The sequence below is a fragment of the Amphiprion ocellaris genome, chromosome 23 (assembly GCF_022539595.1).
Source record: "Amphiprion ocellaris isolate individual 3 ecotype Okinawa chromosome 23, ASM2253959v1, whole genome shotgun sequence".
Taxonomy (NCBI): domain Eukaryota; kingdom Metazoa; phylum Chordata; class Actinopteri; family Pomacentridae; genus Amphiprion; species Amphiprion ocellaris.
The window spans coordinates 24237834-24263825 of record NC_072788.1 but is presented as its reverse complement, the minus strand read 5'-3'; the positions used below and the strand labels follow the sequence as shown (position 1 = coordinate 24263825).

At 36.7% G+C, this 25992-nt stretch overlaps 2 protein-coding genes across 6 annotated transcripts; both read right to left on the bottom strand.

The window, feature by feature from the left end:
• Positions 1-107: 107 nt before the first annotated feature.
• On the bottom strand, positions 108-25990 carry LOC111575125 (lecithin retinol acyltransferase-like). Of its 5 annotated transcripts, none has more exons than XM_055007554.1 (7): positions 25015-25990; positions 8800-8863; positions 6467-6687; positions 5915-6020; positions 4635-4709; positions 3700-3852; positions 108-370 (listed from the first exon to the last, which is right to left on the bottom strand). In XM_055007554.1, the coding sequence occupies exons 3-7, from the start codon at positions 6676-6678 to the stop codon at positions 215-217; spliced, it is 702 nt and encodes a 233-aa protein (XP_054863529.1). In that variant the 5' UTR covers positions 6679-6687; positions 8800-8863; positions 25015-25990; the 3' UTR covers positions 108-214. The 5 variants fall into 5 exon arrangements, with proteins under 5 accessions (XP_054863529.1, XP_054863533.1, XP_054863531.1 ...); XM_055007558.1 differs by having other exon boundaries at positions 6467-6663; XM_055007556.1 differs by lacking the exon at positions 8800-8863 and having other exon boundaries at positions 6467-6663.
• LOC111575111 (lecithin retinol acyltransferase-like) lies at positions 10817-19441 on the bottom strand. Its single transcript, XM_023280043.3, has 2 exons — positions 18064-19441; positions 10817-11169 (listed from the first exon to the last, which is right to left on the bottom strand). The coding sequence occupies exons 1-2, from the start codon at positions 18619-18621 to the stop codon at positions 11017-11019; spliced, it is 711 nt and encodes a 236-aa protein (XP_023135811.2). The 5' UTR covers positions 18622-19441; the 3' UTR covers positions 10817-11016.
• Positions 25991-25992: the final 2 nt, after the last annotated feature.

Sequence of the window (25992 nt, the reverse complement as noted above, 5' to 3'; positions counted from 1 at the left end):
TGCAAACTGAATATAATAGAAAAAATAAATCAGTTAAATATAAAGAAATATTTGTTTCTAGATTTGCACACAGACAGGCAGTGAGATTAAAAATGTGCATGAAGGCATTTTATTTAAAGTGATTTATTGAGTCTTTACAGAATGAGACGCTGCTGTTTTCCTCTCATTAAATGACTAGTTTCAGTTTTTCCTTCTTGGTGATGGATGGTTTGCTTCATGCAGCCATCCAGATGATGAACGGCAGCAGAGCAGTCAGCAGGACCAAACCCACACTAGCAGCTCCTAGATACAGCAGCAAACACAACAACAACAATGCCGTCGCCTTGGCAACACGACGACTCAGCAGCAGCTTCCTCACCGTCTTACAGAACTACAGGAGGAGAAGAAGAAAGAAGAGAAGGAGGAGGAGGAGGAGGAGAAGAAGAAGTAGGAGAAGAAGGAGGAGGAGGAAGAGGAGGAGGAGAAGGAGGAAAAGAAGAAAAAGAAAAAGAAGTGAATGAAAATTCCAGCTACATGTCAGATATTTCTTCTTATTGTCTGTTTCTGATCAGTTTAGATTTCTCTGTGGTCATTTTTAAAATCTGTGATTTTCCCTTTGGAGTCATTTTGTCTCTTTGTGGTTGTTTCATGTCCACTGTACCTTCTTTGTGGTTTTGAGTCTCTTTGTGGTCATTTTTTTTATCCATTTGCAGTTGTTCTATGTTCTGTTCTGTGTCTTTAATGACAACTTTTGTAACATTTCTTATTTGTGCATCAGATTTTAAGGGTAGTTTCATCAGAAAACAGTCAAAATGTGCCTTCAGCCCTGAAACCAGCATGTAGCTTTTAAATCTGCCACAGTGACTCATTGAATCAGAGTTTCTACATCAGAGCAGGAACAATAGAGCCTTCAGCTGGTTGCTGCAACTCAGAAGATTAACCCAATTAGAACCTGCTCTGATTCATGATCACACATAATCTGTAGCCACAAATAAACTGAAGTCTGGAGGTCAGACTGGAAGCAGGAGAAAACACCACAATATGCAGTATTTACTGGAGGACAAGAGTACTGCGGGTTAGATAGTACTGATGGTTAGATAGTACTGATGGTTAGATAGTACTGATGGTTAGATAGTACTGATGGTTGGATAGTACTGATGGTTAGATAGTACTGATGGTTAGATAGTACTGATGGTTAGATAGTACTGATGGTTAGATAGTACTGATGGTTAGATAGTACTGATGGTTGGATAGTACTGATGGTTAGATAGTACTGATGGTTAGATAGTACTGATGGTTGGATAGTACTGATGGTTGGATAGTACTGATGGTTAGATAGTACTGATGGTTGGATAGTACTGATGGTTAGATAGTACTGATGGTTAGATAGTACTGATGGTTAGATAGTACTGATGGTTAGGTAGTACTGATGGTTAGATAGTACTGATGGTTAGATAGTACTGATGGTTAGATAGTACTGATGGTTAGATAGTACTGATGGTTAGATAGTACTGATGGTTGGATAGTACTGATGGTTAGATAGTACTGATGGTTGGATAGTACTGATGGTTGGATAGTACTGATGGTTGGATAGTACTGATGGTTAGATAGTACTGATGGTTGGATAGTACTGATGGTTAGATAGTACTGATGGTTAGATAGTACTGATGGTTGGATAGTACTGATGGTTAGATAGTACTGATGGTTAGATAGTACTGAGGGTTAGATAGTACTGATGGTTAGATAGTACTGATGGTTAGATAGTACTGATGGTTGGATAGTACTGATGGTTAGATAGTACTGATGGTTAGATAGTACTGATGGTTAGATAGTACTGATGGTTAGATAGTACTGATGGTTGGATAGTACTGATGGTTAGATAGTACTGATGGTTGGATAGTACTGATGGTTAGATAGTACTGATGGTTAGGTAGTACTGATGGTTGGATAGTACTGATGGTTAGATAGTACTGATGGTTGGATAGTACTGATGGTTAGATAGTACTGATGGTTTGGATAGTACTGATGGTTGGATAGTACTGATGGTTGGATAGTACTGATGGCTAGATAGTACTGATGGTTAGGTAGTACTGATGGTTAGATAGTACTGATGGTTAGGTAGTACTGATGGTTGGATAGTACTGATGGTTAGATAGTACTGATGGTTGGATAGTACTGATGGTTGGATAGTACTGAGGGTTAGATAGTACTGATGGTTAGATAGTACTGATGGTTGGATAGTACTGATGGTTGGATAGTACTGATGGTTGGATAGTACTGATGGTTAGATAGTACTGATGGTTAGGTTAGATAGTACTGATGGTTAGATAGTACTGATGGTTGGATAGTACTGATGGTTGGATAGTACTGATGGTTGGATAGTACTGATGGTTAGATAGTACTGATGGTTGGATAGTACTGATGGTTGGATAGTACTGATGGTTGGATAGTACTGATGGTTGGATAGTACTGATGGTTGGATAGTACTGATGGTTAGATAGTACTGATGGTTAGGTAGTACTGAGGGTTAGATAGTACTGATGGTTAGGTAGTACTGATGGTTGGATAGTACTGAGGGTTAGATAGTACTGATGGTTAGATAGTACTGATGGTTAGATAGTACTGATGGTTGGATAGTACTGATGGTTGGATAGTACTGATGGTTAGATAGTACTGATGGTTAGATAGTACTGATGGTTGGATAGTACTGATGGTTGGATAGTACTGATGGTTGGATAGTACTGATGGTTAGATAGTACTGATGGTTGGATAGTACTGATGGTTGGATAGTACTGATGGTTAGATAGTACTGATGGTTAGATAGTACTGATGGTTAGATAGTACTGATGGTTGGATAGTACTGATGGTTGGATAGTACTGATGGTTGGATAGTACTGATGGTTGGATAGTACTGATGGTTGGATAGTACTGATGGTTGGATAGTACTGATGGTTGGATAGTACTGATGGTTGGATAGTACTGATGGTTAGATAGTACTGATGGTTGGATAGTACTGATGGTTGGATAGTACTGATGGTTGGATAGTACTGATGGTTGGATAGTACTGATGGTTGGATAGTACTGATGGTTAGGTAGTACTGATGGTTGGATAGTACTGATGGTTAGATAGTACTGATGGTTGGATAGTACTGATGGTTGGATAGTACTGATGGTTGGATAGTACTGATGGTTAGATAGTACTGATGGTTGGATAGTACTGATGGTTGGATAGTACTGATGGTTGGATAGTACTGATGGTTGGATAGTACTGATGGTTGGATAGTACTGATGGTTGGATAGTACTGATGGTTGGATAGTACTGATGGTTGGATAGTACTGATGGTTAGATAGTACTGATGGTTGGATAGTACTGATGGTTGGATAGTACTGATGGTTAGATAGTACTGATGGTTGGATAGTACTGATGGTTGGATAGTACTGATGGTTAGATAGTACTGATGGTTGGATAGTACTGATGGTTGGATAGTACTGATGGTTAGATAGTACTGATGGTTGGATAGTACTGATGGTTGGATAGTACTGATGGTTAGATAGTACTGATGGTTAGGTAGTACTGATGGTTAGATAGTACTGATGGTTGGATAGTACTGATGGTTAGATAGTACTGATGGTTAGGTAGTACTGATGGTTAGATAGTACTGATGGTTAGGTAGTACTCAGAACTCAGTTCTGGTGTTCCTGGATGTCCATGTTGGTCACCTGGAAGGTCTGGAAGCTCATGACGGTTCCGTATCTGCAGTACATGACGTAGTGTTCACAGTTGTACCACAGCAGGCTGTACTCCACGTTTCCCAGCAGCTTCTCGGCCCGACAGGCCACATCTTCCTCCTGCAGCGCTGCACGGCTGCACATCTGCAAACACAGGCCGCTGTTAGGGCTTTTATTTTGAAGGAAACACGTCTGCGAGTTTACTTTCCTGTTTTCACTTTTTTATCCAGCAGTTAAACCACAAAATAAAATAATATGAAAGTTATTTTACAAAACAACACATTCAGATTTTTATGAATATTTTAAGATCATCTCAGTATTTTTTCCTTTTAGTTGAGGATTTTTACTGTTCATTGCAAACTAACCACATCAACATATATTTAAATACACTAAAAGCTAATATAAAGTATGATTTCTGCTTTGTCTCTGGTTTTTGTTGTTTTTTTTTTTTTAATAAATACAAATTTTAAAGTACATTCCTCTCTAGATACCACTTCAGTGTCATTACAGTAAGTACACTAATGCAGTAGTGTATATTATATTACTGTTCAGTATGTTCATTTGATGTATGCTAAAAAATATAAATATCTGAATGCTAATATATTAGGTGAATTCAAAAAGATGCAGTAAAGTGCAATAAAATAGTTAAAATATTTTCTTTTTCATATTTAAATCATCAATTTTTTATTATTTTGCTTTGAATTTGAATGGTTTCTTTCTTTTTAAACATTATAATGCATGTGATACATGAAAAATTCGTCTTTTACTGGAACTTATTAGATATTATTCATAAATATACATCCAACTACACTGTTAGTATGTTGAAAATGAGCAGCTTTAAGTTGCCAAGAGGCTTCCTGCACAGACGTTAGTGATCATGGACATTAAATATGATTGATTTAAGAGCTGAATTAGTTTTTGCTCACCCGGTCCATTGGGTTCACCAGAATCTCTGATCCATAGGCGAAGTCCTCCACTGAGTCCACCCTGATGCTGCCACACTGACAACACATCACATTTACACCTCTGTCTAGTAGTGTTGTGATCGATTAAACAGCTAAATAAAAACCTACAATATCAAAGAAAAATGACGTTCTGCACAAAACGTGTAGCTCAGGTGCTGCAGTATGAAAAACAGCCAAAAAAACAACCACAAACAGACACAAAACAACCAAAAAGAAACACAAAATGTAAAGAATGAGACAAAACACACACACACACAAAATAACCACGAGACACAAAATAAGCAGAAATAGACACAAAATGACTATAAAGACACAACATAATGACCAACAAGAAACATAAAATGACCACAAATAGATATAGAATGAGCAAACATGGACACTAAAACACCACAAAGACCCAACAAAAGACTACAAATAGACACAAAACAGTCAAAAAGAAACACAACGTGACCAGAACAAGAAAAAAACAACCATAAAATTACCAAGAAGCCACACAAAACGACCAAAGAGACACAAAATATGCAGAAACGGACACAAGATGACTATTAAGACAAAAAAAAAGACTACAAATAGACACAAAGCAATCAAAAAGAAGCACAAAATAATCCAAACGAGACAAAAACAAACAGAAAACAACCAAAAAGACACAAAATAACCACGAGACACAAAATGACTATAAAGAGATGCAAAATCTCCACAAACAACACAAAACAACCACAAATACACAAAATAATGAGTTTAAAGAGACACAAAATGACCATAGAGATTAAAAATCACCACAAATAAATATAGAATGACCAAATATGGTCAATAAAAAACACAAAAACACAAAAGAGGACTACAAATAGACACAAAACAATCAGAAAGAAACACAAAACAACCAAAAATACACAAAATGACAGTAGAGACACAAAATAAGCAGAAAAAGACACAAAATTACACAAATGAGACACAAAACTACCAAAACAACCCAAAAAATAACAATAAATACACAAAATAATGTTGTCAGAGAAACACAAAATAACCACAGAGGCATAAAATCACCACAAAGAGATAAAACAACCAAAGAGAAACACAAAACCAGCAGAAACACACAGAAAAATGAGCCCAAAGAGACACAAAATGAGCCCAAACAGATATAAAATGTCCAGAAAAACACAAACAAACCTGTCAGCATGATGTCACTGTGATAAACATCTGAAGAGACAAACTTGTGTATCGGTGTGTTGGGTTCAGACTACCTTGGCCAGTACTCCCAGTATAAGTCTGGTGTTGGTCACCACCTGCTTGATCCTGAACTGGTCACTGGACACGACGGGCAAAATGTCTGGGATGAAGTGAGCAACTCTGGAGGAAAACAAGAAGACATGGAGGAGGAGAGACAACATTTAAATCAACATTTGCTCTGAATGCGACAAAAGAGACAAAATAATTATAGAACTGAGACAAAACAATCATAAAAAGAAACAAAACAACCACGAAGACACAAAACAACCTCAAGGAGACACAAAATAACTATACAATTGATAAAAAATAATTACAAAGACTGAAAACAACCACAAACAGCCAGAAAATAACCACAAAACACAAAAAACAACCACGAGACACAAAACAACCATAAAAGACACAAAACAACCACAGACACACAAAACAACCACAAAGAGACACAAAATGACCACAAATAGAAGCAAAACAACCACAGCACAAACTGAATCTCATCTTCTCCTTCTTCTTCTTCTTCTTCTTTTTCTCTCAGGACGTCCGACCAATCAGGAGGCAGCGTTCAGACTCACCTGTCTCCTCCCAAGTAGATCCCAAAGTGGGTGAAGAGAGTTCGAGGGACTTCCAGTAGATCTCCTCTCCTGAACATCACGTCATACCTGCTCTTCTCCACTTCCTGCTTCTTCTTCTCCACTTCCTGCTTCTTCTTCTCCTGCTCTTCCTGCGGCGGTGCGAGCGTTGCCGTGGAGACGGCTGTCAGCGCAAGGAGCTGCAGAGGAAACATGTTGAAGGACTGAAGGAGAGAACAGGAGCTGAGCTTTATAGAGCTGCTGATCCAGGAGGATTACTGTAACACAACTACATACTGTAACACAACTACACACTGTAACACAACTACACACTGTAACACAACTGCACACTGTAACACAACTACACACTGTAACACAACTGCACACTGTAACACAACTACACACTGTAACACAACTACACACTGTAACACAACACACACTGTAACACAACTGCACACTGTAACACAACTACACACTGTAACACAACTACACACTGTAACACAACACACACTGTAACACAACACACACTGTAACACAACTACATTGTAACAAAACACACTGTAACACAACACACACTGTAACACAACACACACTGTAACACAACTACATTGTAACACACTGTAACACAACACACACTGTAACACAACACAAAGACACACTGTAACACAACACACTGTAACACAACTACACACACGGTAACACAACACACACACTGTAAGACAAAACACACTGTAATACAACACACACACTGTAACACAACACAAAGACACACTGTAACACAACACACACTGTAACACAACTACACACTGTAACACAACACACACTGTAACACAACGAACACACACACACAACTACAGGACTAGGCACTGTGACACAACACACACTGTAACACAACTACACACTTTAAAACAACACACACACAACTACAGGACTACACTGTAACACAAGACACACACTATAACAGAACACACACACAACTACAGAACTACACACTGCAACACAACACACACACTGTAACACAACACACACACTATAACACAACACACACACAACTACAGGACTACACACTGTAACACAGCACACACACTGTAACACAACTACACACTCTAACACAACACACACACTGTAACACAACACACATACCATACCACAACAACAAGATTACACACTGTAACACAAAAGACACACAACTAGCAAAAAATTATGAAACAGTCACACAAAAAACTGACACAAAATTATAAAAAACAGACACAAAACCCCACAAAGACGCACAAATCATGCACAACGAAACACAAAACAAACACAAGGAGACACAAACTGACCACCGACACACAAAATAGTAAAACAAAACAGACACAAATGACTGCTCAGTGTGTCTTTGTGTTCATTTTGTGTGTCTTTGTGTTCATTTTGTGTGTCTTTGTGTCGCTGTGTGTCTGAATCTGAACTGTCCTGAGTTCAGCAGCTCAACATTCAGGATTATTTCCATGAATCGACTTCAGTCTGTTTCTCAACTTGTTCACACATTGTGCGTTCAGCAACACAACGTGGTTACACAACAGCTGCTGTGTGTTACTGCATCACAACGGCAAAAGTGTAAACCTGCCACAGAATGACACAAAATGATGAAGAAAACACAAAAAATGACCACAAAGACACACAAAATAACCACAAAATACACAAAATGATCACAAAATACACAAAATGACCACAAAATACACAAAATGACCACAAAATATCCACAAAGCAGCACAAAACAAACATAAAGATACGAAAAACTGCCACAAAGTAACTCAAAATGATGAAAAGGAGATGCAAAATAATCACACGGACGCACAAAGCAATGAAAAACACAAATCAAACACAAATAACACACAACCGCCACAAAACACACAAAATGACAAAGAACACACAAAGAAACAAACACACAAACATACAAAACGTACACAATGTCAGTTTGTAGTCATTCAGTGAAACACAAAACAACCACAAAGAGACACAAAATGATAAAAACACAACGACTACACAAAGAGGGAATACATTAAAGTCAGTTCTGTTCAACGTAGTCGTTTTATTTTCACATTCATGTCTGTAATCAATTTAAAATTCATCTAAAATATACTTAAAATCTAAACACATTTCTTTTTATTTATTATGAGATTTCATTACCAGGAAAAACACTTTGAGCAACTAAAAAATATCAGATTTAAGCTTTCATGGCTCTAAAGTGAAAATGATCTGGACTCAGCTGGATATTTATTCCACAATTTCATTTTTAAAAAAACTTTCTGAGGACTGACAAGTTGCGATTTGTAAAATTTGATGTTATTTTTTACCCATAAATGAGTGGAGCTGCTGTTCGTGTTGCTGTAGTTCCCTCAGATCACCAGCAGGTGGAGACTAAACACAAAGAGCAGCAGCTGATGTTTACATTCATCTGTTGATGTTTATTTTAGGTTTTATTGAGGAATGTAACTTGATCTTCCCAAGTTCATTATCATAAATCAACAAAGTAGAAAAATAAAATAATTAAAGGAAGTAAAAATGTTTTAAAATGGAAATAAAATAAATAAATGGTTAATAAAATTCAAATAAAAAAGTTTTGAAAAATACAATTTAAACAGTTTTAACGAGAAAAAAATCTGAACATATTGGACTAGCTGTGGTTTGAAGCAAAGTATAAAAAAAACTGCAAAAAAAACATTTAAAGATTTGTGGAATAATAATTAATAATGTTCATCTGTGAAAATAACAAATATCTGTAAAATAATGATATTTTTATGGGATTAAAATACTGAAAAATTGAGTGATTTTGACACATTGTTAAAAATATATTTAGTAAAAAACTATTTTTTATGATTCCATCCATTATCCATCCATCCATTATCTATACACTGCTTAATCCTCACTAGGGTCATGGGGGGGGGGTGGAGTCTATCCCAGCTGACTCAGGTGAAGGCAGGGGACACCCTAGACAGGTCACCAGTCTGTCACAGGGCTACATACAGAGACAAACAGTCACTCTCACATTCACACCTACGGGCAATTTAGAATGATCAATTAACCTCAGCATATTTTTGGACTGTGGGAGGAAGCCGGAGTACCTGGAGAAAACCCACGCATGCACAGGGAGAACATGCAAACTCCATGCAGAAAGATCCCGGGAAAGCCGGGACGTGAACCAGGGATCTTCTAGCTGTAAGGTGAAAGTGCTAACCACTACGCCACTGAGCAGCCCTTTTTTATGATTCACTATTCTTTATATAATATTAATATTTACATATTTTAAATAAATCATTAATTTACAAATAATATACATGTAATTAATAATAAATTATAATATATGTATTATTATTATTTATTTTAAATGGAAATAAAATAAATATATGGTTAATGAAATAAAAATAAATAAAAGTGTTTTTTAAAAAATACAATTTAAACATTTTTTAATTATAAAAATTATACATATATTGGATTATTTGTGGTTAAAATTAATACGCTTTTGTTGCACACGGTGGAAAAAGTCTGTAAAAAACAGTTAAATATATGTGAAATATTAATGTTCAAAAACTGTGAAAATAACAAATATCTGTAAAATATTAATGTTTTTATGAGATTTAAATACAGAAAATTAGCTTAATTTTAAGGCCAAAAACTAAAACAAATCATTATTATAAAAAACAAATTTTTTAATGCTATATTATGATTTTAAATTTTTTTTTTGACATTTATTTATATACGAGTTTTCTTGCAGTCAACATATAAATGAATATATTTTTTGGAGTGAATTTACCAGATTATCTGTAATTTAACAAAACAGTGAACATTGGTAAAATAATACTTCAAAAATTATTCAACATTTTCCAATTATTAATTTTTCGATCAAATAGCAGTGAATATCTGTAAAATAATCAAATTTTTTGCTGATTTAAATACAATAAAACTGTAGCTTCTCGTGTTTTTGAATGCTGTAAGAAAACCGATCAGTGTTGGTAAAAGTAGTTTTATTTCCAATTTTGAGCTGTTATTTTTGGAGTAAATATGTATATTAAGATTTAATTTCTTCTGAAATTTAACAAAACTGTGAAAATTTTGTAAGATTAAAGAAATGGCTCCGTAAGTAATAACGTGTTCATTTATTCATTAATTGAATCATATTTTTCACATTTATTAATTTTCTCAGGTTTTTCTTAAATACAGATTTGTTGATAAATTTAAACAAAACTGCAATTTTTAGAGATATTTTATTATGTATATTATATAATTATTATTTTCAGCTTGATTTAGCAAAGAACGGCTTCAGAGGATCAAACTAAATAAAATAAAATAATGATTGAAGACCAGAAGTCGAGCTGATCTGCTTCCGTTTTCTTTATTGACACGATAAAAACAGCAGAAAGAGTTACAAGCTGTAAAAATAGATTCTGTACAAAAGTCTGGACTGTTAGGAAACTGTTTATCTACATATTTACAGGAGAACTGGAGCCTCGGCCCGTTTCCTGGATGCTAACGCTGCTAATGCTAACCACCCAGAGCTAGCGTTAGCATCCCCCTTAGCTGGCCATCCACAGGGTGAACGGGACCAGGATGGCGGGAAGGACGGTGCCGGACGAGAACCCCGAACACATGACAGACAGCAAGCCAAGCAGGACCGCCAGGACCACGTTCCGCTGGTCCCGGATCAGAGACTTGAGCCACTCGCAGAACTGCAGACACCAAAGAGAGAAGGTTTCATTAGCGCAGCTGCAACATGAAGTCCAGATTAACAGAGAACTCCAAGCAGAGCGAAGTCAAGACTGAACCAGACCCGGAACCAAAACCTATACCAGGACCAGGACCAGAACTAGAACCAGAACCAGAACCAAAACCTGTACCAGGACCAGAACCAGAACCAGCTGTGGACTTTGAACATCTCAGAGAACTGGGATTGGTTCTAGTCTGGTTTTCTATTTAGTCTTGGATTTGCCTTCGACTGGTGTTTAACATTGTTCTGGACTATTTTAGGCAGGTACCAGACCCAATGGTAGACTGGTACAAGACCCAGTGGTAGACTGGTACCAGACCCAGTGGTAGGCTGGTATTGGACCTGGTTTTAGGCTTGACTTTTTTTACTGGTTAGACGGAAGTTGGACCGGGTTTTGGACTTGCCTTAAACTATCCTTAGACTGCTTTTGAATGATGTTTAGGACTATTTTAGACTGGTACCAGACCTGGTTTTGCATTTGTTTTGGACCACTGCAGATGGAGGTGGTCTTGGACTAGTTTTGGACTGGTCTCAGACTGGCTTTGCATTTTATTTTAGACTGAAGTTGGAAATAGTTTTAGACTGGTATTGGACCTGGTTTTAGATGTGCTTTTGGACTTGTTTTGTTTTACTGGTTAACCTGAAATTGGACATGATTTTGGACAGACTTGGTTTTAAATGTGCTTTTGGATCTTGATCCTGCAGTGGTTTGGGACTGGTATTAGATGTGGTTTTAGTCTGGTTTGGTTTTGTTTAGGACTGCTTTAGACTGCTATTGGACCTGGTTTCAGACTAGCTTTGGGCTGGATTCTGATTGAAGTTCGGCACAATTTAGGACTTGACTTATCTTTAGACTGGTTTTGAACGATGTTTAGGACTGTTTTAGACTGGTTTTGGATGTGGTTTTAGACTGTTTGAGACTGGTATTGGACCTGGCTTTGGACTAGTTTTGGACTGGTCTCAGACTGGCTTTGCATTTTATTTTAGACTGAAGTTGGAAATAGTTTTAGACTGGTATTGGACCTGGTTTTAGATGTGCTTTTGGACTTGTTTTGTTTTACTGGTTAACCTGAAATTGGACATGATTTTGGACAGACTTGGTTTTAAATGTGCTTTTGGATCTTGATCCTGCACTGGTTTGGGACTGGTATTAGATGTGGTTTTAGTCTGGTTTGGTTTTGTTTAGGACTGCTTTAGACTGCTATTGGACCTGGTTTCAGACTAGCTTTGGGCTGGATTCTGATTGAAGTTCGGCACAATTTAGGACTTGACTTATCTTTAGACTGGTTTTGAACGATGTTTAGGACTGTTTTAGACTGGTTTTGGATGTGGTTTTAGACTGTTTGAGACTGGTATTGGACCTGGCTTTGGACTAGTGTAGGACTGGTATCAGACTGAAGTTGGATGTGATTTGGGGCTTGTCCTTCACTGGGTTTTAACGTTGCTGTGGACTTGATTTTGGATCATTTTAAACTGGTACTGAACTTGCTTCCAAGATGGTTTTAGACTGGACTCATGGTTGACTTTGGACTCATTTTGAATTTTGTATTTCACTGGTTTTGGACTAGTTTTAGATTGTTATGGACCTGGTTTTGAGCTTTTATTGCGTTTGTTTTGGACTTGATCTTAGAATGTTTTGGTTCAGGTTTTGCACTAGTTTTGAACTGATCTGGGACCAGATTTTTAGCCAGTTTTGAGCTTTGTTTTAGGCCTGTTTCGAACTTGATTTAAGACCACTTTGGACGTGGTTTTGGACTAATTTTATATTGTTTTGGATCTGGTTTTGGACTAGTTTTATATTGTTTTGGATCTGGTTTTGGACTAGTTTTATATTGTTTTGGATCTGGTTTTGGACAGAGTTAGGATGTGGGGTTTGGACCTGGTTTTGGACTAGTTTCAGACCACCTTTGAACTGTTTTGTGATAAGGTGTTGGACTTTGTGTTGGACTTGGTTCTGGACATTTCTGACATTTCCTTCACTGAAAAGCTTCCTGGAACAAAGAAACCTGCTGCAGCCTGAAACCGAATCAGACAAACTCCAAATAAACCAAAATAAATGAAGCCTAAAGAACTTTAGAGCTGCGTTGTGTCCAGAAGCAGGAGGATCTCTGAGCTGCTGTTTGTTTAACTGGAGCCTCTGAGGCCTTTAAAAGCTCCACTAATGAACTCGAGCGTTTAGGTCCAAATGACAGGAAGTGAAACTGGATCAGGGAAAGTCTGAGAGCTGCAGGAGGAAAAAAAAACTAAGTCTGGTCTTCACCTGAACCGCCCCGTTTAGATCCTGGAACTGGAGAATTTAACGTAAATATACAAATAGTTAGTGCTGGTTTGTGTTTCTACCAGAAAGATTGAACATTAAAACACAAGGAACTTTGTAAAATGACCGAGGGGCCGAGTTTCAGACTGGTTTTGGAAGTGGTACCACGTTTTATACTGGATCTGGATTTTGACTTGTTTGAAGGTGGTGTTGGACTGTTTAAGGACTGGTATTGGACTTGGTTTATGACTGGTTTGTTGCAGTTATAAACTGGTATTAAACTTATTTAGGATTGGTTTTAGGCTAATTTTGGATGGTTTTAGACTGTGACGGACTTGGCTTAGTTTTAAACTGGTTATAGATTTATTTAAACTGGTTTTAGGCAGGTTTTGGACTTGATTCTTTTACTGGTTTTAGACTGATTTTGAGCTTGATTTTAAACTGGTTTTGTACTGGCTTTAGGACAATTTCTGACTGGTCTATAACTGGTTTTGGACTTGGTTTTACGCTGGTTTCAGACAGGTTTTAGACTGTTTTTGGAATTGGTTTTTAGACTGGTTTTTCATGATTATTACTGGTATTAAACTTATTTTGGGGTGGTTTTAGACTGGTTATGGACTTAGTTTGAGGCTGCTTTAAAACAGCCTTTTGGACTTATTTAGGATTGGTTTTAGGCAGGTTGTGGACTTGATTCTTTTACTGGTTTTAGATTGATTTTGAGTTTGATTTTAGACTGTTTTTAAACTGATTTTAAACTTATTTTGTATTGATTTCAGGCAAATTTCCGACTGGTTTAAAACTGGTTTTTGACCTGGTTTTACGCTGATTTCAGGCAGGTTCTGGACTGTCAGGTTTTTATGATGTGTGGTTCTGTTTTGTAGAGTTGTGATATTTCAAGCGGAATCATTTTATACTACATGTCTTATTTAAAATTTTATCAAAAATAAACATTTTGCTCGAACCACATTCTGTAATAGACAAAAAAAAAATAGCACAATTATAAAGCCATGACTGACTGAGCTGTATGGTAAAATTCAGAGAGTTTTGAGGTTACAGGAAAACCAAACCTACTGGATGAATAAAATAAATGCAGCATGGCTCGGAAACAGTGAACAGAGGAGCAAGTTGTTGGAGATACATTCAGCATGGTGAAACATCTTTCTACTGATGATGTAGGAAATAGTTAAATATCTACAGTATGTGAAAACAAAACTGTCAGCAAGAGACATGAAATGTTACACATGAGACAGAAAATAACATGAAGGAGACGCAGAACGACTAAAACAAGGCAGACAAGGACACAAAACAAGTAAACTGAGAGACAGGCGACAGAGACAAGAAAGAACACAATGAAAATGACAAAAAAGTAATAGTGTGATACAAAATGATTAAAAAGAGACCAAAAACAACCACAACTAGACACAAAAAACCAAATCAAGGCACAAAGTGACACAAAACAAGAAAATGAAACACAACTAAATCACATTGTGATGCAAAACTCCGAAAAGAGACCCATAAAAGATAAAAACTGAAACAAAAACATCCAAAGCAACACACAAAATGACCAAAACAAACCAAAAACAACCAAAAAGAGACACAAAATAACACAAAACAAGAAAATAGGACACAAATAAACCAAACTGCAATACAAAACTCCAAAAAAAGACACACAGATGACAAAACTGAGACACAAAATGAGACAAAACAAGAAAATGAGACAAAAAAACTAAATGTGGTACAAAATGCCAAGAAATGGACAGAAAATGACCAAAATGAGACAAAACAAGAAAATGAGACAAAAAACTACAAAAATGAAACAAAAACAACCAAACAGCAATAAGAAAATGACAAAACTGAGACACAAAAAGACTGAAATGAGGTAAAAAAAAAATAACACAACAAAACTAAATGCACAACAAAACAACAAAAAATGGACAGAAAATGACCAAAAGAAGGAAATGAGACCCAAATAAACCACACTGTGATACAAAGCTCCAAAAAAGAGACACACAAATGATAAAAACGAAAACAAAAATGACCAAAACGAGACACAAAACGACACAAAGCAAAAAAATGAGACAAAAATAAACCAAACTGAGAAATAAAAATGACAAAAACAAGACATAAATGACAGAAAATAAAGATTAAAGAGACTAAACTTTTCTTTTCCACTGCTGGTTTCACCAAATGTTGTTGATTCTATTATTTGTTGTTTGTTTCCACTGAGCTGCAGGACTTTATATTAGGGTAAAAAATGAGCTGGGAGTTAAACTGATTTGTTGTTCTGAGGGTTAAACGTGACTTTCTGGTCTGGTGCTGGTCTGAATCTTTACTCTGCAGATGTTTGTTGGTTTTCTGCTGTTAAACTGAGTCTCTGCTGCTCTCTGGCAGCTCTCAATGCAGCTCTTGTTCTCAGGACTTTTCCGAGCAGCGACCCAGATTTTCCTCCTTCAGAAGCCGTCTCTCTAAACGCTCCGGAGAGATTTTCTGACTGAAGATTCAGACGTCGCTGCAGAACCCAGAATTAACGAGGACTTCTGCAGTGACGCACTAAAAGAACATTTGTTTTGTGTTCTGACATTTCATTAAAGCGAGACGACGCCTCCTTCAGCTGTGGTTTGGGTCTTCATCTGCACTGGAGTTACACAAACTGTTGTGTGAAAGTTTAATAATCATAGCAGGACTTTAAACTCTGTGTGCAGCGAATAAAAACAAAACTGTAAGGCAGAAAACAAGCAAACCGAGACACACAAATGACAGAAACAAGAAAGAAAATGAGACAAAAGACAACTAAAACCAGCAAAAAATGACAAAAACAAGGCACAAAATGACACAAAACAAGAAAATTTGACAAAACCCCCCACAAAAATGAGACACAAAATGACAGAAACAAGAAAGAAAATCATGAAAATTACACAAAAATGATGAAAATGACAAAAACCAGACACAAAATGACACACAATAAAAAAAATGAAAAAAAAAAACTCCAAAAATGAAACACAAAATAAGATACAAAATGACAGACTTAAGAAAGAAAATAATGAAAATGAGAAACAAAACAAGAAAATGACACAAAATCACACAAATGAACAAATCAAGCAAATTGCGATATAAAGTAACAAAAAATATGACACAAAAAACAACTAAAGACACAAAACGAAACTAAACCAGAAAATGAGACACATCACCCAAACTGTTGTCTAGATGACATAAATGAGACATTAAATGGCACAAAACTAGATAAATGAGACACAAAATCACAAAAATGAGCCACAAAATGCAGGAAAAACAAACAAAACTTGGACAAAAAATTGCAAAAATTACATACAAATCAACTACATTGAGACAAAAAAGACAAAAAAGTTTTAAAAAGCTACAAAATAGCAGAAAAGAAGAAAAACAAGATGCACAAAGAGCAAAAACAAGAAAGAAAATAATGAAAAAGAAACACAAGACAACAAAAATTAGACACAAAATGGCAGAAAGGAAGAAGAAAAAAGTTTAAAAAGTTATAAAATAATAGAAAAGAGAAAGAAAGTGATGAAAATGCAACATAAAATGACACAAAACAAGAAAATGAGACACAAATTAAGCAAATTGCGAAACGAAGCTACAAAAATGAGTCACAAAATGGAACAAAACAACACAAAATGGCAAAAAAAAAGCAGGAACAAGAAACAAAATTGGACAAAACAAGTAAACTAGACACAAATCAACTAATTTTGCAATACGAAACTACAAGAATGAGACAAAAAACTACAAAAATGAGACACACTACAAAAATGAGACAAAAAACTACAAAAATGAGACAAAAAACTACAAGACACAAAACTACAAAAATTAGACAAAAAAACAACGAGACACAAATCAATAAAATTGTGATATAAAATGACAAAAATGAGGAAAAAAAATCGCAAAACTGATCTACAAAATGGCTCAAACCAAAAAATTAGACAAAAAACTACAAAAACGAAGGAAAATGATAAAAACGAAGCATAGAATGACAGAGACAGAAGATGTTGGGTTTTTTTTTCCCACTTCGCACGTTAATATTTAATTTTCAGAATCTTCAAATTTCTTCAGATTATTTTAATCATCAGTTTCTAGATTCACTGTTTGGTTCTAAAACGTCAGAAAATGTGGAAAAATGTTGACAGAGTTTAATGAAATGTCCAAAAATATTCAGTTTACTGGAAAGAAACCAGAAATATTCACATTTAGGAAGCTTCAGTCACAGAGTTTAGACAGTTTTAGTCTTTAAACGTGATTCAGATCAGTTCGGAATTAATTAAATAGCTGAGAACTATTTATTTACTGTAGCAGCGCTGATTTTAATTAGGAATGACTGGTATTTTGTAGATCTGTTTTTTTTGTTTTTTTTTTTGTATCTGCAGCTGTTTAAAAGACGGTTTTGTTTTGGTTTGTCTTTCTTTTGAATATCCAAAGTTTTTCTCTGGTCTCTTTCTGTTTGTAAAGAAGCTAAAAGTGGATCAGGGACCAGGTCACAAACCTCCAGAACCTCCAGAACCTCGTCTCCTCCTCGGTGCGTAAAGACGCACACGGCGCGTAAAAGGCGCAGCGGCCGGTTCCGGTTCTCACCTTGTCGGTCTGGCGGCTCTGCGCGGCTCCGTAGCGGCAGTAGGTGACGAAGTGCTCGCAGTTGTTCCACAGCAGGCTGTAGGACACGGAGCCCACCAGCCGCTCCGCCCGTCGGGCCACCTCCTCCCCGGGCAGCGGGCCGCGGGGCACCGCCCGGTCCATGACGTTCAGCAGTATTCCGGCTCCGTACGCGAAGTCCTCCACGGAGTCCACGCGGATGCTGGCGCGCTTGGAGAGGACGCCGAGCAGCAGCCGCGTGTTGGTCACCATCTCCTGGATCTGGCGGCTGTCGGCCGTCAGCGCCGGCAGGATGTCCGGGATGAGGTGCGCCACCCGGTTGTCGCCCAGGTAGATGCCGAAGTGGGTGAAGAGGATCCGGGGCACCTCCAGCAGGTCTCCCCGCTGGAACCGCTGCGGAGCTCCGGCGGGCTGCGGGGCGGACTCATCCCGCTCACAGCGCCTGCTGAGCGGCTGCTCCCGGCGCAGCGGCGGCAGCAGGCTGGAGAGCTTGATGTGGAGGAAGAGCTTCTCCAGGAGGAAGGTGAGCGTGTCCAGCATGGCTGCTCCGGGACTGATGCTCCCCGGAGCCTCCGCGGAGTTTAACTCCTGCAGGAGGTTTGGGGGGGAGGAGGAGGTCACATGACGGCAGAGGGGCGAGTCAGAGGAGAAACCAGAGCAGAAGAACCAAACCTCAGTGACCTTTAATGAACCAAGAGGTGAACATCAGAGCTCCAGTCCAGCAGCAAAAGTCCTGCAGATGCCAGCAGCCTCCAGAAGAACCAAAAGGTTCAGAGCTGTGAGAACTGCAGCCTCAGCTCTGTGTTCAGCTTCCAAAACAAGAAGAACATCAGCCAGCTTCCATCAGCTGCTGTAGAGAACAACCAGTAGGTGGCGCTGTAGGCTGCTAGCTGCAATAAAAAGAACAAAACCGCTATAAAAGTGTCTTTAAAGTGGCTTAATAGAAAAAAAACTTGAAATTTATTGCTGATGTTAACTTTTCTAATGCAGAACTTTTAAATAAAGTATTAAAATGCTGCGTTACGACATAAGTTCAGCTGATTTCTGCAAATAAACAGATTTCCTTCCACCTCCTGGATGTAAAACCATAAAAAAAGAGACTACTGTGGTGTTTCTTTGTCACTGTAATTTGTCAGGATTTTATTCCTGCTGCAGTCAGAGATTTCTCTTCAGATAAGTCAGATTCACAGACACAAATTAACCTGACTGTGATGAAAAAATACAAAAAAAGAGAGCAAAACGAGAAAAGCGACCTACTGCATGGCACAAGGCTAATAAAAAAGATGCACAAATGGCAGACAAGTGAGAAAATGATGAAAATGAGACCAAAAAAATGATCAGAATGTCTCACAAAATGACACAAAACAAGAAAATGTGACTACAAAAACGAGACACGAGGAAAAATGAGCTACAAATCAAATTATGAGAAAACACTCCAAGAATGAGAAAAATGACAAAAACAAGACATAAAATAAAATAAAATCTGTAAACCAAGACACACAAATGGCAGAAACAAGAAGGAAAATGATGAAAATGGGACACAAAATGAGACAAATCAAGACAATTTGAAAAAAAAACAACAACAAAAAAATAGACAAAAATAAAGCAATAAAAAAATGACAGAAATGAGACACAAAGCAACCAAACTGTGATACAAAATGACAACTTGAGCTACAAAGGGACAAAAAAAGTACAAAACAAGATAAACAAGACACAAATGGCAGAAACAAGAAGGAAAACGATGAAAATGAGAAACAAAATCAAGAAAATTAGACAGAAAAACTACAAAAATTCCAACCATCCTTCATTCTCAACCTGCTTTTCCTCGAAAGGGAAGAAGAAGAAGAGGATTTTGGGGGATTAAGGATGGATTATGGAGACCCTCACTGGGCCGCCGCCCCCCACAGAGGCGTCCTGAATGAGTGTAGAATGATGAGGTTTGGCTGCTGAATGGATGTGTTGATACGACCCCGACAAAAGGTGAATGAAGCTGAGTGACGGCCTGAGAGGACCCAGTCTGAGTGTGTGTTCTGTTTCAGATGCTTTTATGGGGACCGTCGGCCAGCATGGACCCTGCGAGGACACTTTTGTTGTTTGGAGTTATGTTGCAAATTTTTGAAGTCGTTCACGTGTCTTTGTAGTCGTAGTTTGCTTTAAGTCGCTTTGTGTCTCTATGTTGTCAGCATCTTTTTCATTTTTTCCCTGGATAGTTCATTAAAAGCTATTTTTGTGTCCCTGTGTAGTTGTCTTTCATTCAGTTTAGTCTCATTGTGGTTGTTTAATTTTTTTATTTCTATACTTAAAAAATCTTTTTGTGTCGAATAGTTGTTTTGAGCCATTTTATCTGTTTTTGTAGTCTTTTGCATTGTCATTAGTGTCTTCTCTACTCATTTTGTTTTTTAGAGTGATTTTGTGTCTCCTTGTAGTTGCTTTGATGAATTTAGCATCTTTTAGTAATTGTTTTATTTATATATGTACAGAAAGATGAGGCCAGCAATAAAGCTTAAGATATATAAAAACAACTAATTGCACAATTTAGGTTATAGAAAACACTAAACACACATTCAGACTCATAGAAAGCAGCTAACTACAAAGCTAGAGTTACAAAAAACATAGCTTATTACATGTCTAGTTACAGAAATAGCTAAGTGCACAGTAATTTCCATAGAAATAGCTAACATTAGTTAAATTTATAGAAAAACAGCTAACCATGAAGCTAGTTACAGAAAGACAGCTAACAACAAAGCTAAAGAAAGAAGCTAACTACACTTGAAAAATCATAGAAAGACCACTAACTACAGAGCTAAAGTTAAAGAATGACATTAACTACATTTCTGAAGTCATAGACAGCAGTTCATTACACAGCTAAAGTCACAGAAATAGTTAACTACAGAGTAAGGACCACTGAAAGAGCTAACTGCACAGCTAAATCTATAGATAATCAGTTAACTCAAAGCTAAAGATTTAGAAAGACAGTTAACTACAGGGAAAGAAGCTAACTACTCATCTAACATTGTAAAGACAGCTAACTTCATGGCCAAAGTTATACAAAGAGCTAATTACAAAGCAAAAGTTAAAGACAGCTAAGTACATAGCTAAAGTCTCAGAAAGATGCTAACTACATACTTAATGTTAATAAAAGACCGCTAACTACAAAGCTAAAGTCATACAAAGAACTAATAACATGGCTAAATTTGTAAAAGCAAGGTAACTACATACTAAATGTCATAGAAGGACAATTACCAACAAAATTAAGAAAAGACAGCTAACTACACAGCTAAATTTAAAGAAAATCAAACAATAAATGTAAAGTTATAGAAAGGGCTAATTACACAGGTAAAATCATTAAATGATGTAAACGACATCTAAAATTAAAGACCCTCAATACACATCTAAAGCCACAGACGGACAGCAAACTATGAAGCTAAAGCTATTGAAAGACAGCCAAATACACAGCTGAAGTCACAGAAAGATAACTGCACAGTAATGGCCGTACACAGAGCTAACTATTCAGCTAAATTTGTAGAAAATCAGCTAACTACAAAGATAAAGTTATAGAAAGACAGCTAACTAGAAAGCTAAAGTTACAGAAATTGCTAACGACGCAGCTAAATATATAAACAGCCAAATACAAAGCAAATGTTGTAAAAAGATGTTAACTATATATCTGATGTTATAGAAAGAAGGGTAACTACAGAAGCTGTAAAATAACATAACCAGTAAAATAAATATAGTTTAGTACGGTAAATGAGAGGATGTAAATGCAGTTGGAACCACACAGGCCGGTAATAAAAGTGTAAAATCAGAAGCTTAACTATAAATCAAAGCCTCCTTTATTTTGACCATCAGTCCAAGTCAACCTAGGTCTTCACAAAGGTAGATAAACAAATGTGTGTGTGTCAGTCAGCATGGCGCTAATGGCCTCCAGCTGTTTGTGGAGCTAAACACAGTCCTCACATTAGGCTAAAATCCTCAAAACAAACAAAAAACTAAGAAACCCAGAACACTTAAATGACCCGTCACGGCCTCCACATCTGTAGAAAGCACAATTTATATAAAATACAATAGTTATTTATCATTTTTATACACACAAATTATGCGAAAAACATACCTTTGGTGGCGACAGCCAAGTCGGACGTGGCTGATCCAGATGTTGCTCTGCAGATGTTGACTTTTGTGATGAGGCTGCAGGTCAGGTTTCCTTCTGATGACACCGTTTGAGCATCGCAGCTAAATACGGGGATTTAGTTTTGCATTTAAGCTCCCGCAGTGTAGTTTTATCTTTCAGATCTCATCTTGACCTCTGACATTTCTTGGAAACATTTCTAAATGAAATGTAAACCTGTTTCCTGTTCTGAAGCCTTCACATCGTGTCAATGAACTTACGGTTGTTGCTTATGAAGTTCTGAGTCTTTACAAGTAGTTTCAGTCCCAACAACTGTTTAATATAAACAATTTTTTGTCCAACTACAACCACAGACTGAACTGTTTTTAAGTGACTGTTAGGGATCCTGAATGAAGAAAGTTAAAGAAACACAGCTAAATACACAGCTAAAGTCTCAGAAATAGCTAACTACACAGTCACTTTCATAGAAATAGGTAACTACAGAGCTAAATTTATAGAAAAAAGCTAACTATGAAGCTAAAGTTACAGAAAAACAGCTAACTATGAAGCTAAATTTCAAGAAAAACAGCTAACTATGGAGCTAGAGTTACAGATAGACAGCTAACTACAAAGCTAAAGAAAGAAGCTAACAAGACTTAAAAAAATCATAGAAAGACAACTAACTACAGAGCTAAAGTTAAACAAAGATGCTAACTACACATCTGAAGTCATAGACAGCACCGTTAAAGTCACAGAAATAGTTAGCTACGCAACAAAAACCACTGAAAAAGCTAACTGTACAGCTAAATCTATAGACAATCAGTTAACGACGAAGCTAAAGATTTAGAAGGACAGCTAAATACAGGGCTAAAGTAAAGAAGCTAACTACAAATCAAATGTACAAAGACATCTAAGTTCACTGCTAAAGTTATAGGAAGAGCTAATTACAGAGCCAAAGTTGAAGAAAGACAGCTAACTACAAAGCTAAAGCTGTTGAAAGGCAGCTAAAGTTACAGAAATTTCATGCAAGTTGCCTGTTTTTTAGACTTCACATCACTTCGAGGACCTTATGGTTGTTGCTTATGAAGTTCTGCATCTTTACAAGTAGCTTCGGTCCCAACAACTGTTTAACAGAAACTAGTTTTTCGTCCAAGTACAACCACAGAGTGACTTTTAGGGATCTTTAAATATTAATTATGAAGACACTAGAAGAAAAGTAAGAACATTAGATGATTGATGTGTTGTTTGCCATAAAGATATCAATATAAAGTTGAATATCACATAGGTTAATGTTCTTATGTTTTCAGGGATTGTGATCTATTGCAGAGAATCTAGTAAAACCATAAAGAAGAAGCTACAATATATTGACATCCCACTAACTCCAGTGTATTTTATACTGTTTACTTCTTAAAAATGTCAACAGCAATGGCGTTCTTGTCCATAAACAGCTACAGAAAACAATATACAGCACAAACACTGGTGCTCACAGAAGAAAATATGGAATTAATATCAGAAATTTTGCAGACACCTTCATTACCAGTTTTGTGTCTTTGCTTTAAATTTGCAAAATGTCTGCACGCTGCTGGGGTTCTGTTTACTTCCATTTACCCAAAACTTTTGCATATTAATTCAGTTACGCTGCCATCCTTTTGTGGAGCAGAACTTTGGGAGTGACAGCGCCAAACAAAAAGCCTCACGGGGCGTCAAACGGAGGCACAAAGAGGAAAGAAAAATGACCAGCGGAATGTGATTTATCTCCTTTTATCTGCTGTGACAGCATAACAGAGAGACATCAACCTCTTGAAACGAGTCTCTACCACTAACTCCAGCACTGTACGAAGCAAACTACTGAACAAAATAGCAATCCATCCATAAAGGAAGTGTACAAGAGGCATACATTCAGCATTAACTCATGGTAAATTCAGTCGCTCCTGTTTCCAATAGTCAAAATGATGTGAACTATCAACTTAAATTCAATTAATTCACATTTTACAACAAATTTAAAATGTTTAACAGTGTACTTATTTTTTAAATTAAAAACTAAGCTACAAATGAAGTACCAGCATATAAAAGTAATTTTGTATACTAGATTCTAGCAACTTTTGGTAGGAATTTAGCTGTTATTGTTTTTTTTCCACCATTAATCGATTTTTATCAGGTGCACCTTGCAATTATGTGGAAAAACAACCTCGGTTTTGCCATTTCCAGATAAATTTTTTGTAAACGTAACATTTTTGGTGGTATTTTTGGCCCGTACAGCATAATTTTGAACTTGAAATTAGTTTTAGCATGAACATTGCAGTTAGCTGTTTCTCTGAGGTTTTAGCTCTTTAGTAAGATGTCTTTCTTGGACTTCAGCTGTGTAGGTAGCTTCTTTCTGTGACTTTACCTGTGTAGTTAGCCTCTTTCTACAACTTGAGCTGCATAGTTAATCTTCTTTGTGCGTCTTTAACTGCATGATTAGCGTGCCACTGTATATAACTCCATTAAATCATAACATTAAAAGTTATTATCACATACAAATAACTATTTTTTTTGTTTTACCTCCATCTACACACCACCTGCTCTGAAACATGCAGTTAGTTTACAGAAACAGTATTTATTCTGTTCGGCCTGGTGAGTCAATGCGACCAAACAACAAAAAAATGAAACTAAACTCTTTGTCCTCAGAGTGTTTGGGCCCCAGAAAAACCTCCCATCCTCCCATAGAGTCAGAGGCTGAATGTGCTGCTTCACCTCCATCAGTCTGAGCAGCACAAAGGCCTCGACGGACGACTGAACAACAGAAAACCTGCAGCTCTGACGCTGATTGATGCATAAAGACTCACACTGGTTCCCATGACGTCTGCATGTGCTGCATGTTAACCACCATCCTTCATCCGCCACTGTCAGTCTGATGCTCGACCGGTGCTGTAAAACACAAACAGCTGAGAAAAAAAACACATTTAAAGGCATCAAACTTCACTAAAATATTGTGTTAAGGTAATTTCAGGCCTCATTTCTTTACTATTTAACCCTTCCTTTATGTTGTTGGTCAAACTGACCCATTTTAAAGTGAAAAAAATCTAATAAGAAAATTATTGAAGTATTTTTTTCGCTATGAAATTTCTTCTACTTGGAGTGAAAATGGTTCATTGAACAGAAGACATGTATTGTGTTAATTTATCAACATCACTCCATTAAAGAAAAAAATTTTAAATGTGAAATAATTTTTAAAAAATCTGTCATGTAAAACTATTGTACTTTATATAGGTCATTCCAATGTACATTTAAAAAAGTGCTTTTTTAATTAAAAAAACATGCATTATCCTCATTGAACCATGATCTGTGAGAGGTGAAGAACACCACTGCAATAAATATTGAAAGAAACGTTTATTAATGGAGTTAATAATGAGATATAAACAATGTTTACTGGGATTTTTTTTGTTTCTGACATTTTTGGATAAATAAACATCTTTGCTGTTCCTGAGAAATGCACCTAATAGGAGGGTTAACCAAAGTTAACTAAAACCTGTGACTTGAATTAAAAAAAATCCTTCCAGGGTCATATTTGTGGTTTAGTGCAACTTATAATGTAAATAACACAAATGAGCTCAAATTCTAGTCAACTGAGGTGAATTTTAAGCTGTGAAAGTCATTATTAAAGAATTGAAACTTACTGAGTAACCCGTTGGTGCAAGGCTAACGTTGGAAACTTCCTTCATGGGTCATGTTTTAAAATTAAACGTCTAAAATTGACTGTTATTTTTGTGCAATAACGTGTTGACTGAGTGTGGCTCAACATCTTCAAACCGACTCTCCTCCAA